Source organism: Delphinapterus leucas, chromosome 1, assembly GCF_059928025.1.
Source record: "Delphinapterus leucas isolate spDelLeu-1000000601 "Yukka" chromosome 1, BTC_Dleu_Yukka2, whole genome shotgun sequence".
Lineage (NCBI taxonomy): Eukaryota > Metazoa > Chordata > Mammalia > Artiodactyla > Monodontidae > Delphinapterus > Delphinapterus leucas.
The window spans coordinates 121,649,823-121,664,964 of NC_143129.1; the positions used below are offsets into that span (position 1 = coordinate 121,649,823).

The following is a 15,142-nucleotide window of genomic DNA, read 5'->3' on the forward strand; positions in this document are numbered from 1 at the left end:
GACCTACAGTATAGCACAGGGAACTCTACTCAATATTCTGTATTAACCTATATGGGAAAAGAATCTGAAAAAGAATGGATATATGTATAACTAAATCACTTTGCTGTACACCTGAAACTAACACAACATTGTAAATCAACTATATCCTAATATAAAATAAAAATCAAATGTAAAAAATTAAATAAACAAGTTTGCAAAGCCAGGAATAAAACACTAAAATCTTATTTTAAGTGATCTCCTCAAACTTATCTAAAGGATGTGTTATTTGAAGATGAAAGACATGGAATGAAGTATCTGGAATTATTTTATAGCCTATCTCTGCATCATTCTATTGAATTCTATTGAAATGTGTAGAGTCCGGAGGAGCTTCTTCAGCAGCAGGCAATAATCTACCCAAAAATATACTTGTGAGTTAACATTGACACTATTGACACTTTTTTAAAGATAGTGCTTTTTAAAAAGAGATCAAATATCATTTTGCTTTAAATATTTCATAATTAAAACTATTTTTTCACTTTATAGTATTTTGGTTCACTGAAAGTACTTTATTATATTAATTTATATTTGAGTGAAAAGTATAAATTTACAATTCTACTCCATGCTTATTATATTTATAGTTTATTGCATTTGAAGTATATCATATATTTACTCTCATTTCATTTTGTGAATTCAAAATTGTGTTTGTTTTAAATAAAAGAATAGCACTGATATCAGCACTTTGAAATTAGCCAAAAACCCCACAAAATATCCATTTTGCCCTATTATTACTATCACTAATTTTATATGACCATACAACATTGACTAGTTGTGGCATAGTTTCCTTAATTATTTTCTTTTGGTTGAGTTTTTAAATTGTTTCCAATATATGAGTGCTATAATAAAATGGCTGTACATACTTTGGTGCATAAAATTTGTCAAAATGGAGGAGTGTTTGTTTTTGTTTTTTTAGAATATATGTAAAGGACAGGAACAACTGAGTCAAAGGTGAGAATACTCTTAAGGCTGTTGATAAACACTGAGAAATTGCTCTCCAAATCAGTTTAGGTGTTTGTTTTTGTTTTGTTTGTTTGTTTAACTAATTAATTAACTAACAATTGCAGAGAATTTGCAGTAGGAGGTCACTTGTGTCAAGACATTCTTAGGCATTGTTGCTGTAACAATAATCACAGGATGGATTTTACAGGACAGATTTTCACGGTGGGCAGCAATGACTAAGCATAGTATGTGACTCAAAATTCCATACTTATAGCTATAGCTAACTTATACTAACAAGACAGGGTTTGTCCCTGAGGGAACTTATGGTCTGATGTGGGTGATTCTACTTATACGTAAGTAGCAGCATTGAAGCAGGCCATGGTAAGAGTCAAAGTAAGGAAGTAAAGTCAAGCTACATGGAGAATGAAGAAATTAAATTTCATAAACAATCACAAATCACAAAGCGAAGGGTGTCCCTCATCACTAATGTGTACTTATAATGTGAAAAAACTTTAAACTATTCTTATTTTGTTCCTTAATGGACCATTATATTGAATCTCTATTTTATTTATAACTGAAAAATGTACTTCAAATTTTTCTTCATGCTCTCTCCCAAAACTTATTTTTGATTGAACCTCATCAGTATCAACACATTTCTCAGATAATAGGAATTGTAAAATAAAAAAGTTTATTTATGATCATGCAAAATAAATTTTGATATATAGCAAAAGATTTAGTATGCTTGATTAAAACGACTTCTTATCAAGATCTTATCAAGATCAAAATGTTATCCTCTTGCATGAAAATCCACCAGTATCTGCAAGAGAATATTATCTAATAATTGCACTTGAGAGGCAAAGCAGAACTCACAATTTTACTAACAAAGCTATGAGTTCTAAATATGTCGCTTAAGCTTAAGATGTCAACCACTTAGAAACCAAAAGACGTTATCAATAAGCCACATTTACTTCACTCTCAAAGCCCAGGATCCTGTTACAGAAACACGTGTTGTAGTTATAAATTAATAAAATTTCCCATTATCACTTACAGCACACTGGGATGCTTTTTCATGCTACTCTGATAAACACTGTCTTATTTTTTAATGACTGTCTTCATAATCTATTAAAGTCACCATGTCGACCCTCTAGAAATGTTTCAGTAACCCTTTGATTGAACAAAATCCTTATGGATTTCTTTGAAATCTTGAAGGTTTGTCATTATTTTTAATAGACTAAGCAAAATACTCAGAGGATGGAGACATGAGCAGTTAAATTACTTGGATTTGGGCTTGCCACACTGAGGTGCTTCTGTGTAGCATTCTTATTTTAATCAGGGACAATCTCTTTAATTTACAACTTAAGGATCAATTATCATAAGTTAATTATGCTCAAAGAATTGGGATAAAGAGAGATCTAACATTGTAAGATATTATCTCATAATAAATATTGAGAAAATATTTATTTTGCCCTAATTTTGTTTTAATCCCTGGACTCAATAAATAAGTGAAAAAAAAATCTGAAAATAAAGATTTTAATTTTGGATATTTGTGTTGTATTGATGTATGAAAGGCAGTCATACTTTTTAAAAGTTACTATATTTGTGTCTTGTAGAAATATACACACATATATGCACATAGATACATATATATTTATACACATGTATAAATATACACATACGTAGATATTAATATGGGTATGTGTATGTGTAATTCCCTCAAATGAAGTTCAGAGCCATGTGGTAGCCCTGACTTATCCTAATGTTCTTACTTCTTGCCTGAGCCTCAGTTTCACTTTGCTGACAGTGTCTGATCAATACCTACTGGAAGTCAAGAACAAATTAGGTGGAGGCCTGGCATTATGTTGGTACAGAGTCCACTTGCAGACCACCATGGTATCCGTGGCTTTGTCCTGGGGTATCAATCACAACTCTGTACCCCTTCCTCCTAGCCTAAGATAATGGCTAAGTTGTGATTTTTACCACTGTGTCAAAAGCAGCAGGATGGAAGAAGCAGTGAGAAAAATTAGTCTATTTAAAGGAGGTTTCTAGAAGTGAAATCCAAACTTGTGCTTATACCTCAATGGCCAGTACTTAGTCTCAGCACTCCCAGCTGTAAAGTAGACTAGAAAAAGAGTAGGCCAAGTTCACAGCCTCAAACACAAGGTGCCATTATTAGGAAAGACAGAAAAAGATATTTGTTAAGAAGCCACCAACAATCCCTGCCACACCCCTCATGACAGGCTATGTTCTTTGTACCATTATTGACAATTATTTCTTAGTATAATGTTTTTATTTTAATTTATCCTTGCTTAACTGTACCATTACTGAAGTCAGGAACATGTCATATTAACTTGTATGATATGAGGACCAGGAACTGCCTGAAAGTAACCCTGAGGATTCATTCTAGGTTGCCCATCAAGATATCTTAGATTAGGAATTCTCTTTTCTCCATTAAGAGGCAGTTTTCTCTCCTACCCCAGTCACTCACAGGAGGAGCTAAAACCTCCCAACGGCCTTATAGTCCCCGATGTTAGGCAGCTGGTCCATGAAGCCAGATTTCTTGGTTCCCAGGAGTCTGTTACCCTCTGAAAAAGTGATTTTCTTAGGTTTGCCTTATAATAAGGGAGAACAGAAGGTCAAGTCCCCTTCACTGGACTCCAAACATGCAAGGTGTGTTCAGCAAAGCACCTATGCAGGGAAATTTGCAAGCCCAAGGTCAGAAATAGAAAAGCAAGTACAGGTCCTGCAGTCTTCCCATCATCCCCAGGGGAGGGCTGCTGGTCAAGGCTTTTCTGCTGTACATGAAGTACAGACATGTCTTTAGTGGAGAGAGCCCTGCCTTCCCTTTTGGTAGGGTCAATAGGAGACCAGTCTTGTCAGTTGTATAGGAAGGAATTATTGGTCAATTTGGGTGCCAAGAAGTCTGCACTTTGATATCAGCTCTTGATGAGAGCTGTCTGGGAAAGTACCTGGACCCCTTGGGTCCCCATGAGAAGTCAGGTTTGGCACAGCCTCTCCTGATAAAGAAAGCAGAGGGGCATCTCCATTCCTGGCTCAGGAAACCCGGAATTAGCCCCTAGGACCATCCTGGAATATTTCTGATTGATACATTTTACTTTTGAATCTCCAGACTATCACACAGAATTTGCTATTCGGTAGATACTCAGTTATGTTGGCTGGAGAATGAATGAATGAATAGAGGATATCTGATGCTATACCTGAAAGCAACATTGAGAAATACACTAATACTTGAATTATTTGTTCCTTTATTTAAATGAAAAAAATAAATAAAGTCACCTTTGTATAGATTTGCTGACCCGTTAGTGTGTGTTTTCTCATGAAAGAGCAAACCTTTCTATGACCCTATCAAGGGAGATACAGAGTGAGCCTGATTGGAGTAATGCTAAGAGACTTTATCTTGGGAATTGCTCATCAGAAAGTTCTTTTTAACTTATCATATTTCTTTCAGTCTGATTCCAATCACCTTATTGAATAGTTCCTTTAATCATAAAAGAAAAAAATATTCATTATAAAACAATTTCTCACTGAGGACAAGAGGGATAAATAGGCCATTGCAACTGGTTTGAAGGCGCATGGAAGAGCAGGAAGGCCAGGCATAGTCAGTGCTGAGTTTCCTTTTCTGATAGAGATATCAGGCCAGGTAGGTGAAACAATGTCTTTGGCTTCAGATGATTAAAGAAATTTGGCATCCCTTGGGTATATGATGTCACTGGAAGCCAATGAGAATGTGGTCTTAGCAGTGATAAATATGATCTGGAGCACAGTTCTCCAGATAAAGCAGAGCACTTCAGAAATGGTTTATATTCTATTGTTCCTAGTTCCTTAGTTAATTATCAGACACATTGTACAGACTACTGCTTTTATTGGGTAATAATATTTGGAGATGATTCAGTGTTAGAGTGATTTGATACTCTAAGTACAGATTATTGGGTTGAGACACATAATACACATTAAAAGTTGCATCTAGGCAAGTTACTTTACCATATACGTACTTTTTCAGTGCTCTGTAGCACTCCACATGAACCAGGAAATTTACTTTTAAAGATTTGCTAAGACTAGAATAATTTGTTGGCATGTTATCTCTCAGTGAATTTTTTGCACAGTGAAAGTATGAGTTACAATTCAGGGATAACTCTGTTAGGACTGAACATTTTATGATGACAGAAGTAAAAAATTAATCCATTTTTTGTTGACAGCCTTATAAGTCCTTTAAAAGAAATAAAAACAAAAAGAGAAAGATGATATTTAGCCATTCTATTGACAAGGATAGTAGGGAAATGGAACGAAATTAGTATATTTACAGGACAACCTCTAAGACCATAATTATGTGGTTCCTCTCAAATGCTTTGGTAATGGACCACAGGACATTGTAAACAAGACACATCACTTAAAAATTTTACACATCGACCTTAACAATCTTAGCACTGAAAGTATAAACAATACATAAAGTTAATTTCAGCCTTCAAAAACAAAAAGAATACAGTCAACAGAGGATTCATGATTTTAAGGTAATATGAATTGTTTAAAAGTTTTTAAAAGTACTTTCTTGCAAGTATAAATAAAACTCTTTAATTCTCATAAATATGAGGGTAATGGAGGACATATCACAAAATTCATTGCTAATGAGAGAATACTGAAATTATTAAAAGTAAATGAAGAATAATCATTAAAAAGAAATTTGGCCAATAGTATAAAGTAATATCCTAGAAGTCAAATAAAAACTACTGAAGAGTGTTTAACATGTAGCTCATTTTTTTTTTAAGGAGAGGAAGTGCCTATGTTAACAAAAATGTCAACTCTTTACATAGAAATCTTATTTTTATTTTCTGATTTAAATAGGCAAAGTGAAAAAGAACGCCTTGAAATAGGATATCAACTTCAGGATTAAAGGGTCAATTATGTGATAATAATTAAACTGCAACTTCTATCTTTCACAGCTAGACAATTTCACACCTAAACAATGTCATTACAATTATAGTTTAGAATTCTTTTAATTTTAAACCTATGTGTTTATATCAGTAAAGTTACCTATAAATACCTGAATATCCACTAATGAAAAGAAATTAAAACAAAAACCTCTTGATCATTCAATGTCCTGGACTCAGCAATCATGTTTGTCACAAAAATAAAATAATGTGAGAATTTTTTTTTCATATCATTACTCTTTGCACCATAAATAATTTTGTTTACATTTCACAAATGAGATTCATTTCCAAAAGATATCATTTTAATTACATTTTCCCTCTGTGGAACTCCATTCACAGAAAAAAATGTTCTTGGAATTATCACTAACTGATCATCATTTTAGGTTTCCATCACTTTCTTGTAAGTCATTGAATAAAACAAATGTGCTTATATAATTTCATATGACAAAGAAACCTATTTTTATTCATACATTTAAAAAATGTCATTATACTAGTTACTAGAAAAGTAGTAGATTAAGTATAACTAAAATTTGGAAAAATCAATAACTATTTCAGAATTCTGAAAGAGAAACTAGTGCAACTGGTTTGTGAATAATTTTTGACATATATGAGAACTAAACTCTGTTATCTTAGCCCTTGTTTGACAATGTTAATGTACAAGTTATATATCAATGATGCCTTTACATTACCATGACTTTGAGAAGAGTAAATGTTACCTTTAAATTTTTAAAATTATTTCTGTATAGGCAAGATTATTTTAGCAATTGGTTGGCTAGAGACAGTACTTTTATATTCATTTATGGTTGTAGATGGAGATGAGGGGACAACTCATGGTCTGACGTCCACCTTTAATAAGAGTTTTTTAAATGAGATCAATTACAAATGACTATAAGCTAATGTATTTTATTTAGACCTCCAAATAGCTTTCTGTTTTTTAAGCCAATCCCTTCTTACAGAAGGCTATTAATAAAACAGATTACAATAGGAAAATTAAATCTTGTCTGAGATTAAAGGTTTGTGACAAAGTAGTAAGTAAAGAGTAAGAAAAAAGATAATTCTCAAAGTGGTAGGAAGTTAATAATGATGACCCCTGGAGATTTGAACCAGAAGCTTGTATCTTCAATATGCATGTTAATAATAATGGATGATAGTCAAGAACAAGCAGCTGAAATATGCTGACAGTTTGTAATTACAATATTTAATTTTGCTAAAAAAATTGAGCCATATGGAGAATTGTAAGAAGGTATAATAAACTAGTGATTGAAGAACACAAAGGTAGATGAAATGTAATATAAAGCACAAAGTATTACATACTTAAAGAAATAATTTAAATTACTTGTACATCCTGATGGATTCTGTAACCTCTCAGGATATTATTTTGGACAACTCAATGAAGAAGAGCAATCAACTATAAATAAATCAATGCTACAACATGTTAAAAGCATAGCTAAAAAGTATGACAATATCAAATAGATGGTGATTTTAGCATGGTTTCTATTTTAGAAGTATTGCCATTTTTAAAAAGTGAGGTCAGTTTCATATTTTTGTAACATGGAAAGGTTCAAACAAAGGAAAATACATTAATAAAATAACATAGAAGTCAGTTATAATGCAAACAATTAGCATAATGCACATACTTCTCTTTTTTTGGCCAATGCCTGGCTTAAAAACATAAGTTCCTAAGTGTGGGTGCTAATTTATAAATCTTTATGAATATAAACCATAGAACAGAAAAAACATACAAAACAGAGAGATTTGCAAATGTTAAACAGAATAATGGAAAGTTTTAGTGGGTTTTATGAAGGCCACAAAACAATTGAACAAACCAGGCTGGGAAGGAACTCAGATCTCCTCTCTGCCAACCAAGGTTGAAAATTACCAGATGCTTTTTGCATCCCCTTTCACTAAAAACAATTAGTACCATAAAAGCTATTTAAGTGTTTCTGTTTGTAGTTTTGGAAACTCAATTTTTAAATTGTTCTTTTAAATACTAACTTGAGTTTTATAATTAGAAAATTAAGTTGTTAAAAGTGCCCCAATGGAAATGTGTATTAAAACATTAAAATTGTTTGATACAAGATGTCGACAGACACATAGACTCAATATAGATTGAGAGTCACAACTTACCAGCTAACTAGGTTCAGGAATTGCAGCATCTCTACTCCGACTATTTAAAGTCATCAGTTTAACAGTAGACAAAAAAATGGTTCCCTACCGTTTGGGAACTATAGATTACTCTACAGTTAACTAAGAGTTTTCCTGGCTTTTTCTTTAAATTGAAATGCAAAAGATTGTGATTGGCTATATCCCAATGACATGAAATGTATCTAGAAATCTAAAAGACATTTGAGGCAAACAGTTAATCTCCAAAATGAAAGATTTTTCATTTCTGCTAAACTTGACTACACACTATTCTAGGTATTTATTAATTTATTTATTCCTTCAATCAGCACCTTTAAAATTACATGCCTATTATCCTCGAGACACTGTGTGAGGTGTCATGAAGGAAAAAATAATTAGATTTCTTACCATCAAGTTCTAAGAGTCCAGGTTAAGAACCATTAATAGAGAAGTTCACCTCGTGGAACCTCAATCCTTATCCATTCGTCGAACTTCCCTTACAATGAGGAACTGATGTCCCACTTTGGTAAAACTCTTCTTGGTGTAAACATTGAGTGTGTTGCCATCCAATTACTCTTCCCAACCTTACATATAACTCAATTTTCTTTTTCTTTTTTTTTTTTTAACCTTTTTGCCGTCCTTTTGCCAATTGTACATTGTTAATTCTAGGTTTGACTAAAATTGACCTGTGGTGGGAAAACATGTTTGGTAAACTGTAATCCTTTTGAGGGTCTTATGGGAATAGAGACAATATGAAGAAATGAGGAGCTACCTAAATTAAGAAATTGGTGACAAAGTTTCCATAGTTGAGAAAATTCAAATGATGTGTGAGTAATGATGATATTTAGAAATATAGTCACAGAGCTGGTCAAACACTTAGAATTCAGTCAACGCTACCAACACTCAGGTGAGGAATCAGACAGTCTCACAGGTGCCTCATGAAGGGGGTCCAGAAGATGCATGTGTTTCTCGTGCCACTCTCTGGGGCACCATAAATACATCCATGGATAAGTTCTTCATTTCAATTGTGCACTAATTTCCTATATTTGATGCTTTAAATATTAAAGGTACTAAATGCCTAATATTTCTGAAATGTATGTTAATGACCTTAACAACCCACAATGACCTACTAAGGCAGGCATTGTTATTTCCATGTTACAATGGGTAAACTGGTCCCCAAAGAGGCTAAAGAATCTATTCATAATAAAAGTTAGCGCTAAACCCAGGTCTTCACAGTAAATACTTTCCATAACAAACTTCAACCTGACCAAGAACCTTCCAAGGAAACCTTTTTAAATCCTGGCACCTTACAGACAGACCCAACATAGAACTAATCATGGATTTGATAAGATCTCGCATTGCAGGATGAATGTTTATACTAGTGTATTAAAACTGCAATTAGGTAGGCAGCTTAAAATGATTTTACTTCCATGTGTTATATTTAGGCCAAAATCAAGCCTTAAATGATTGTTATATCTTCAAAAGACTAGAAATGTCTCAGTGGTACCCAAATGAAGATCGTTGATAACATTTTAAACTTAAAGTTCTATATTTCTTTGAGAATACTTCTTTAACATATACTTTTCTCTCACAAGTAAAATATTTGGAATGAAAATTCCATATATTTTTTTTCATTAATGTAAAGACAACATATCCAAAATTATTCAGTTATTATATTTATTTCTTATGAAAATGACTGAGAAATTAAGTAATTTTGATTTTTACAAAGAACGATCTTAAAACTATAAGCATCATTAAACACTTCATGCTCACATTTTACTCTCCTGTATTTTCTTTCTTTCTTTCTTTTTTTTTTTATATACACGCAGGCTCAGCAGATGTGGCACATGGGCTCTAGAGCACAGGCTCAGTAGTTGTGGTGCACGGGCCCAGTTGCTCCGCAACATGTGGGATCCTCCCGGACCAGGGCTTGAACCCATGTCCCCTGCACTGGCAGGTGGATTCTTAACCTCTGCACCACCAGGGAAGGCCTCTCCTGTATTTTCTTGATAAAATATATGAATAAACTTTTACTTTTTAATAAGAACACACATGCAAAAAGAAAGTTTGGAAAATATTTTAAAATTGCATTTTACCTCATTTTTGTTATTTTTAAGCAATGCATGGAGAAAAATAATATTTTTTAAAATTGGTTGTCTTTTATTACCTTTAGTATAAAAATCAAGAGTAAGCATGTGTGGCAGATCTATGGTGTAAACTATTTTATGACAGTGATTTTAAACATACATACAGTGTTTCAGTTTATAACGTGTCTTAGGAGAGAATATATTTCTATATTTATGTCTTTTGAATGATGAGTATACACAATGACTTCATAAGTACAATGCGATGACTTTGGAAAAACTAGCTTCCCATAAATGGAGCCAGGTCTTCAGAACACCTCGAATTTTATATTATAAAACTGGGCTTGTTACTTTTTCCCCTTTGAAACCACTCTTCATCCTATCTTTCCTCTTTTTGTGAATGGTTCCAACCTTCTGCTCACACAACTAGAAAATCACACTCTGTTTTAAACCTATCCCTCAACCTTAGCAAGTCAACCAGATGTCAATTTTCTTTATCTAATCCTTTCTTCAATCTGCTCCTATCTCCCTCATCCCAATACTCCTATCCTGGTTCAGGCATTTGTAGTCTATTTCCTGGACTATTCTGGCTTCCCTGCCTTTGTTGTCTCCATAACATCCCTCATTTAGACTGCTGCCAGAGAGTTTTATTCACTGAATCACTGTCTAGCTTATTAAAAAAAAAAAAAAAAAAAGGAATTTAAATCACCTTTCCAGACTTCCTGGGTAGCAATAACTGATGACTACTCATTTTTGCAATACCCTTCTCAGGGTGGTACCACTATAGAAGGAATATAGCAGGGTGAGTGAGGGCACCAACTCAGAAGCAAAATAGCCTGGGTTTGAATCAAACCGGTCAGCTAGACTAGCTGTGTGACTCTGGGCAAATCACACAACACCTCTGTTCCTCATTTCCCTCATTTATTGTGGGACCACACTCAGGAGCTTTTTGTAGGAATTAAATTAAGCTAGAAAGGGTCCAGGAAAATGCAATAGAGAGCCAAGGAAATATGTCTATACATAAGTACTTGTATCATTGTGACTTGTGTCATTGTGACTAGTTTCAGCTGTTGCCTCACTATTTATAATCTTTTTGGAGTCCAAGGGCCATGACTTGATCATCTTTGTGAGGGTACTCTCTGTGCAAAGTAGATTCTTAGCAGATGTTTGTTCAATTAAACAGAACATATATGAAATGTGACAAAGGTGTGCCCAACTGTTTTTAGGTGGAATGACTTGTGTCAGTGACACAAACATCCGTTATTTCTTTTTTTAAATCAGCTTTATTGAGGTATAATTTCCATGTGATAAAAGGCACAATTTTAAGAGATGAGTTCTGCCAAATGCATGCATTTAGGTAACCAGCCTCCCAATCAAAATAAATAGTAGTCCCATTACCCCACGTTTCCCTGTGTCTTTCTGCAGTGAATCCTCACTCCCCACTCCAACCTCAAGTAACCACTGGTCTGCTTTCTGTCTTATAGATCAGCCTTGCCTGCCAGATATTTTAAATTTTTACACTAAAAATGTTTCCGTGTTTCAACCTGAACGATCCATATCTATGTAATCACCTCATATGTAGTAACATGAAAGGAAAGCTATACACGATGCACCAGGTGTTCTGGGGAGGGCGCTGGTGAGGAGAGGGGTAAATTTTAGTTGAAAGTGGAAAACAGCATCTTGTACTTCATAGCCATTTAATTCTCGACACTTGGCTTTTCTGTTTGCTTGTTTTTTACTCAGTCATTTTAGACACGATTCTAACCTGTAGGCTCTGTAGGCAAGACAGAGTATCTTTATTCTACACTCTGGAACCCTGAGTCCCCATAAGGTGCGGCCTCAGTGCTGGAAACCAAGGCCCTGTTGTTTGGATCCAAGTTTCCAGCCTACTTCTGGGCCCAGAGTTCTTTAGGGAAACGTGTTACTGAAGAAAAAAAAAAAAAAAAAAAAGCTGTGTCCCGGAATTGAGGTTGTAGGAAGGACCCCTGACAGGCAGTTCGGTAGGTTCTCTCTGGGCGGGGTACGCTCCACTGAACTCTGGAACGCATTGTCTTTGAGGGCGACACCCTGAACGCTGCCCGCGGGAAGGGGACAGAATTCCCCCGAGGGGTGCGCGGAGCGCAGCGGGCCGGCAGCCCCGAGGCCAGGGGTGAGGTCAGGGTGGCCCGGGGGCCGGGCCCGGACGTGGCCTGCAGACTCAGCGCTGGACGAGCGCACTCACACAAAAGAGGCCGGAAAGTGGCGGGAGGAAGCGGGCGCGTCACGGGGGCCGCAGCCTGGAGCCTGGCGCGCCCGCCCCGCCGCGTCCCAGGTACACGGCCCGCACGGCCCGCTCGCCCCGCCGCTCCGCCACCGCCACCGCCACGACCGCGGCGCCGCCAATGAGACTCCTTCCGCTCCTAGGTGAGTGCCCGCGCCCCGGTCGCCCGGCTGCCCCGGGCCAGCACCTGTAGGGAATAGGCTATTTCCAAGGTGGAACTCACGTGCCGAGTGCATTTAGCCAAGACTCCAGGGGGAATTGACACAGTCCTTCTCAGGATGTTTTTCTCCTTGGCCTTTCAACTCTGGAGTTCGATATTCAGTACCCAGGGACCAAGTCATCTTTTTATTCCTGCTGACAAAGTCCTCAAAGTCCCAGACTTTGACCTTTCTTCTGATCTTCCCCCAAGACATTTGGGAAATCCAAACCATTAACACTTGTGGGAGGTTTCCTGGCCTTTCAAGGGGACTGCTGGCCCAGACTTTGGGTTCCTTTAAAATACCATTTCGATGATACTGTGCGGAGAGAAAATAAATCACATCTTTGAAGCCGAATTAATTCTGGTTTAGACAGTATATACAGCCCTATGTGAGGCTAGGATTTAGAAATGAATGTTTAAGAATCTCTTGTTACCAGATGAGGACAATTTATCTCAGATGACTGTTTTCAGAGTAATGACTTGCATGATTCAAAACTGTCCATCCCAAGCGTGTTTGTCTTGAGAAGGCCTAGGACAACAATAAAAAAGGAACGTCCTACCCTTTTCCTTATCGTTTCCTAACAGCCCACAAAATACCATTGCCAACTTTGTTTTCGAAAACTCTGAAATAAAGGCTTGTTCTCTCTTATGCTGCATGTTATTGGTCATGTTTGTCTGGTGTTCCATTTCTGGAAGATCGATCTTTGACCAGTATGTTGAGTTGATTTTTTTCCCCTCTAATGGGAGAAAATGTAAAAGAAACTTTATTATGGAAAAGGCAGAATTTTAAAAGATAATTAGAGCACAGAAAAAAAAAATTGCATTTGTCCTCCTGAATGGTATGATATGTTGCTCTTCATCTTAAAATAACACAGATTTGACTTGGAAAAGACACAAATACTCAGTTCACCTTGATTTCTTTCTGCACAGAATCATTCCCAGGGGAGGGATATTACTTTACAATCATGCAGCTACCTTTAAAAGTATCTCACCTCAAGGTGAAGGGTCCAGTGATGTAAGAATGCTATTTTCTTTATAAAGCCAGGTTGCTTACTACATTTTAGCTTGGTTGAGGTTTACTTGATAAACACTGAGACTGAAGAAAAACGTTACATTTTTTACTCACTTGCTCATGTCCTGTTATTTACCTAAATCCTCCTTTGGGAAATTCTCATAATGCGTTTACCTAAATGGAAAGAGAGAAGGATAGTAATGTGTATGTCATCTAACTCAACAGTGGGAGAAGGTTTTTCTTTTTGAAAAGGTGTATTCTCTATTTTCTTTAGTGGGTTTTTCCACTTTGCTGAATTGTTGCTACACTCAGAATTGTACCAGGACACCTTGTCTCCCAAATGCAAAATGTGAAATACGGAATGGAGCTGAAGGCTGCTATTGCAACATTGGATTTTCAGGAAATGGTGTCACAATTTGTAAAGGTAGACAATCTTTATTACCTCCTTTGGAGTATATTGTAAGATTAAATTCTGATATGACTGCTTTTTTCTTATCGAGAAGTTAAGTTGTCTTACTTTATACTGTTTGGTTTCATGCTATTGATAAAAAAGCTTAATTAACGAAACGATAAGTTTAAACTTCCCAGGTCAAAATTTATACTTGATTATGGACTTTTGATGACTCCATGCATATCTTATTTTGGATAAAGATTGCCCTTGAACTTAAGCTGGAAAACTAGGTTCTGAGAGCAGAGTCAATACCTTCAGGAACAGAAGAACAGAGAATTCATGAAGTCCAGGCTATTCCCGCATGTGTTGCCCTCAGATACCTTCCTTAGTACTTGCCTATCTAAATTTGAGAATACCATTAAGAGATTCGAGGTTTTCTCCTGCATACCCTGGATTTATACCCCGGAGAGAGAGAGAGAGAGAGAAAGAACATTTTAAAATATATTCTTTTCTGAAAAAGTAGATCCCATTTATGGAACTTTAGGCTAGAACCCAGAGCAAGAATGCCAGGAAAGTTCCTTCTAGGCTACAATTTAGCCCATTGACTTGATGAACAGAACACTATCCCATAATCAAATTTAAGTGATTTCTTGTCTGTGGTCTCCATCACCACCATGCCTCTTCTTTCCTCAAGCTTCACCCAGTCTTTATTCTCTCTTTCATTTTTAGTAGAATCTAGTTTAACTAGGTCAATAGAACAACATTCTATGTAGGAGAGAGCGAGGAAAAAAAAAGTTCCAAGCTATGTAAATTAGTTTTAAAATATAATTAAATGGAAGTCTCAGACTCTAACTGTGTGGTATTACACTCCTAAATGTATTTAAGATAACATGGACTTTTTCTAATTAAGCCAGGATATTGTACATTGTTAATATTGCATGTGTTTGCTTACAGCATAAACAAGTTGCGTCTCATGATTCAATTTGATAGGCTCTTAAAAAAGATTAAATATGCAGTATATAGTAAGACCAGACCTCATCACAATTAGTTTAATGCTTAAAAATGTGGAGCAAAGCTACAGTTGCTTAATGGTGCATTAGATCAGGCATTTCTGCTTGTACATACAGCCGGGATTTGTAATTTACTATTCTACAAGC

At 35.7% G+C, this 15,142-nt stretch overlaps 1 protein-coding gene across 2 annotated transcripts in view; it reads left to right on the forward strand.

Annotated features, from left to right (window-relative positions):
* The first annotated feature begins 12,079 nt into the window (after window positions 1–12,079).
* ADGRL4 (adhesion G protein-coupled receptor L4) overlaps window positions 12,080–15,142 on the forward strand; it is a 121,864-nt gene continuing 118,801 nt past the window's right edge. Inside the window, exons 1-2 of one of the 2 annotated variants that reach the window (XM_022581003.2) lie at window positions 12,080–12,526; window positions 13,869–14,018. In XM_022581003.2, the coding sequence (XP_022436711.1) occupies window positions 12,505–12,526; window positions 13,869–14,018 (172 nt within the window). In that variant the 5' untranslated portion in view covers window positions 12,080–12,504. The remainder of the gene's footprint in view (window positions 12,527–13,868; window positions 14,019–15,142) is intronic. The other variant, XM_022581004.2, reaches the window with a different exon arrangement.